This window comes from Cydia amplana, chromosome 22 (genome assembly GCF_948474715.1).
Source record: "Cydia amplana chromosome 22, ilCydAmpl1.1, whole genome shotgun sequence".
NCBI classification, from domain to species: domain Eukaryota; kingdom Metazoa; phylum Arthropoda; class Insecta; order Lepidoptera; family Tortricidae; genus Cydia; species Cydia amplana.
The window spans coordinates 47,262-51,934 of record NC_086090.1 but is presented as its reverse complement, the minus strand read 5'-3'; the positions used below and the strand labels follow the sequence as shown (position 1 = coordinate 51,934).

The following is a 4,673-nucleotide window of genomic DNA, read 5'->3' as shown; positions in this document are numbered from 1 at the left end:
AGCTCGATGGTACCATAATATTGCATTGTCACCCGACTTACGTGTGTATGCAAAATTTCAGCTCAATCGGAAATTGGGAAGTGGATCAAATTTAACTTGCAAGATTGCATTACAAGTTAGTTACATCAGGTTACGTGCGACTTACATTTTTAATTATTCGTTAGCAATATCTTCCGATTCACGAAAGAAATTTCAGACGTTCGGGTAATTCTGTTTACACTACTGGCAACACAGGATAGCGCTGTCACATTTGACAATCCGCCATTTTGTCCCTGGCCGACCGTCCTTGTCGAACGCGTGTTAATTGTTATTTCCTTCTCGCTCAGTGTCAGCAGTCGCAGTGTTTTCCAAACTTTTCCCGTCGTAAGCTTCGTAATTAATGTTTTGTTACGAAAATGGTTGGCTGCTCTATTCGGAACTGTAAGAGTAGGAGTGAAAAGTGCAGTATAGATTTGTTTTATTTTACTATGTTTCTACATGAATAACTTAAAATTAATGCCGTTAAAATAATTTTCACCGTTGGTTAAAATTCTCCCACATTTTAAAGTTTGAGAACCTGTAAACAGCATGATGACGTAGGCAAGTGACAGTTAGGTCATTCGCGAATCTCGGAAGAGAGTACCAGGCGGAGTATATTATTATACCATGACAACTTGCTGTTGATAGTAGTGTCGATTTGGTTTGTTTGTGGTAAAATAATAATTATCATTTTATTTTCATATATTATGCCAGCTTAAACTGTAATCGGAAAATAAAAATACCTAAATCTTAAAATAATTGAACACTAACTTATTGGTAGTGTAGCAGCGACTTTAATTTGTTTGTAACCCAAACATTCCACACATCTCTATTTTGAATGTGAACTTCATCAAGTGAACTTCATCTGAAGCAGGCTTCCTGCAGAATGCCGGTTAGATGCATGTATTTTCAGTGCAAGACTGAGGTGTGTAAATCTAAGAAGTCACTGTTTCGTTTCCCTGTCAATAATCCAAAGCGTTTAGAAGAATGGATTCAAAACTGTGGTAAGTTTATGGGTTCCTTTATGTTTACTCCACTAGATGTGCGACTTTAGAAATTTACAAGTTTTAAACAAATAATTTTAAGTATTTACAAATCTTTTTTAGGTAATCCCCGCATAGCAAAATATTCAAAAGATGCCCTCAAGGCTAAATATATCTGCATTGATCATTTTGAACAGAAGTTCATTAGAAATGAAGGAGGGCAACGTAAGAGATTGAGCAAAGACGCTGTGCCTATACCTTATGAATGGGATGCATCGAAGCTGTTCACTGATCTACCTGCGGCACCCACAACCCAAGGTTAATCTGTGGTGTATTTTTATTTCACTTACTTCTACATATACAAGCAAAGTACTTTGTTACTTTGTGAATTCTGTATGAATTAAAATTGTATTTTTAAAACATTTTAATAAGTACAAATAATACAAACAGAAAACAGACTCAATTAACACTTTATAAATGGATGCACTCCTACAATTTAGGAGGGATTAAAATCTTCTCAGGTCAGAGGTGTAGAGTTAGAGCCGGCGTAGCTTTATTTGACGTTCATAAGCACATTGAAATATACCAACTTGTAAAATCTTTATCTTAGTACCTGTAAGTAGGTATGTCAAATTTGATCCAACTGATGATGAACCTCTTGTTCTGCAGAATATCAGACCAGTAGCAGCGGAGGTCGCTATAGAAAAGTTCCGGCCAACACTGAAGACTTGTGCTTGTTCCAAGACTGCACATTGGCTGAAGAAGCCTCTGAACCGGGTAATGCCTTTGTACTAAGACAGTAGTGAATATTGAACAATGTGTAATGCTCTAGATATTATTATCATTCGATTATGGGCATTCTTGACTTTGATTCACTGTGGGGACACTCCTAAAAGCATGAAAATCTCTCTAAATAATATTTAATTGTTTCCTGTATTCTGTGCCACAAACTTTAAATCAAGTCAAACACATTATTCACAATTTATAAAGATTTTAGTTTTAAATAACATTTTGTAATTAATAAATAATTTCTGGGTGGTTGCTTTACAGCAGTAAGATGACCGGTTGTTAACTATGTAGTTGTATTTTTCTTTCTAGTTTCTTTGACATTTAAATGTAAAATGTATTTGTTATTGTTATTGGTACAATAAAGGCTTTTTTAGGTTTGTTAGCAGACCCAGGCTCAGACCATCACCAGTTCCAGGTGCAGGTGCCCTTGAGGTTCTACACGAAACAAACAAAAACAGACAGGACTACAGGTAACTACCATGGCTATCTACTAAACCAATAAGTATCTCATAAATAATTAAATGGTTCACAAATGAGATGAAAGTGAAACCATATTATTGTGATACTTGCACCTACAGTTCTTGTTTATCTATATGTTTTTTTACTATGTAAGTATACTATTTTATAATGTCAGTAACATTTTTTTCTGTCTCTATTGTATTTCTACGATTACCAAAGACACGTCAGCCTCATACTATATTCTAGATTATGGACAGCTAGAAATTAAATTGATACGTCTCCGAGACATACTATGGACCTATAACAATTATAAAATATGCGTTCCACTTCTCGTTTCCAGATGTGAACGACGTGGAAGTCGTCCAGAGTCCCCAGTGCGCGGAGTGCCTCAAACCGATGAAAGGGTGAGTAACGTATGTAGCTTTACTAAGAACTGAAGTCTATTTCGGAAACACCGTCACACACTTCCTAAACTCTCTAACTACCTTCTCTAAGGCTACCCGTTCACCGGCGCGGAGCGGAGCAGAGATGTGGGGAATCAACCAATGCTATTGGATAGCATCACCTTACACCACATCTCCGCTCCGCTCCGCCTCAGTGGACGGCCTTATAAAGACAGCGTATAATTCTCGTCTTCCGCCTCCCGCTCCCGTCTCTCGTCGGTAATATATTACATTTTCTCTCAGATATTCAAATTAGAGCGAGAGCGTTCGGCTCGAATCTGTCTCAAAAAAATGTACATAAGTACAGATTTCGGTGCCGGAGCCGGTCCTATATTAAAAGATTCTCAGTTCGACCGTTGTACATATTCACGTCGCCAAATCTGTCTAAGGGTTGAAAATCCATCCCATATCAGTTTAATCTGTCAGCTCCCACGGCTCATATATGAGCCAGAACGCTTATGGTGACGTCATATCGTGGGATTCGACAGTTTAATTGATAGACGATTGACCTCGCGGTGGGCAGGTTCCAGTGGTGGTGCGTGTCGTGCGGCGCGCGCTGCGGCGCCTGCGCGCTGCGCATGGCGCACCGCCCGCACTTCCTGCTGCGCGCGCCGCTGCACGCCGGCTATGTGAGTACCTCCCGCCCTACCTGCGCGCTGCGAGGGGAAAACATATTCTAATGTAATAACAAGACCTTTATTAACAATTCGTCGTCGACTGGCACAACAAAAGGTAGGTATTCGATTAGGTATTATGTGAGGCCGCACCGTTATCATACCTTAATTGAACACCGTATTGGAGTGTGGGTGTGTCGGGAATAGGGCTTGCAAATATTCGAAACTTTCAGATATTCGAATATTCGACTTTTTCTGACGATGTATTCGAATATTCGAATAATTATTCGAATATTATAAAAAATAAGAAAAGGAACGACAAATCGTTTTATTATCGTTTTATTCAAAAGCTTTTTACACATATTGCTAAAACTAATGATATTTGGCAGAAATCCACTTAATTGACTAGATTTTATCATCCTACTATTTATAAGATGCCCACATTTATAAAAACAAGTAAAACGCCAAAATTAGACGTATTTAATATTTCTAGATAAAACTTATTATAAATGCGTCGTTGCGTGAAATAATATAACTTTAACCATCCAAACACCTAGGTATGTAAGATATTTTTTTAGTGGGTAATTATTTTCCGATTTAAATTAACTTGTAATCACTCAGAGGCCTGTAAAAAGGCCTTTAATTTCATTGTATTTTGAATCTTTATTGACTTTATTTGTTTTGGCAAGTTATTATTCCTAATGGTCGGCTAATTATATAATATTGGAATATTTAAGGGAAAAAGTTAGTTGAGTACTGGGTGGATTATTCGTCAGCTAAAGGTGCATGGTTAGATTACCAAGTTGGGCAGGTTTGGTATGATTAAATTTGAGAATTGCGATAAGTGGCAAGGTTTAGACTTCAAAAATTCGCTTAACGTAGCGTATTTTTGCGCGACGTAGCGCGTTAACGTATGTACTGAATAAACAGAATGACCCTTTAACTTAAAACTTACGCACCGTAAAAATAACATACTTTTTGATTTCGTTTTCTTTTAAATTGAGTTAGGTTTCACTGTATTCACGAAATCTATCGAGAGGAATACAGTAAAAATATTATTTCCTTCGTATTTGGGTACCTACCGTTCCTCATTCACTGTAAATACCCGTAAAACACACAGAAACTGTAACTACAGCGGATGACATAGATTTTTTTTATAGTAATAAAAAATATTCGAATATTCGAAACCTGAGCGGCCGAATATTCGAATATCAAAACAGGTCGAATATTCGACAAATTCGAATATTCGAATTGCAAGCCCTAGTCGGGAACGTGGAGCACGCTACACGGTGTCTAAAAGTTCATGTACCTAAATCCAAATATTGCACCGCTTGCGCACCATTCGCTCCCTGGTACACGCAGTACGA

General features: G+C 37.7%; 1 protein-coding gene across 1 annotated transcript; it reads left to right on the top strand.

The window, feature by feature from the left end:
• Window positions 1-865: 865 nt before the first annotated feature.
• Window positions 866-2,657, top strand: LOC134658484 (uncharacterized). Its single transcript, XM_063514169.1, has 5 exons — window positions 866-1,022; window positions 1,125-1,319; window positions 1,671-1,778; window positions 2,165-2,260; window positions 2,590-2,657. The coding sequence occupies exons 1-5, from the start codon at window positions 905-907 to the stop codon at window positions 2,655-2,657; spliced, it is 585 nt and encodes a 194-aa protein (XP_063370239.1). The 5' UTR covers window positions 866-904.
• The last annotated feature ends 2,016 nt before the right edge of the window (window positions 2,658-4,673 follow it).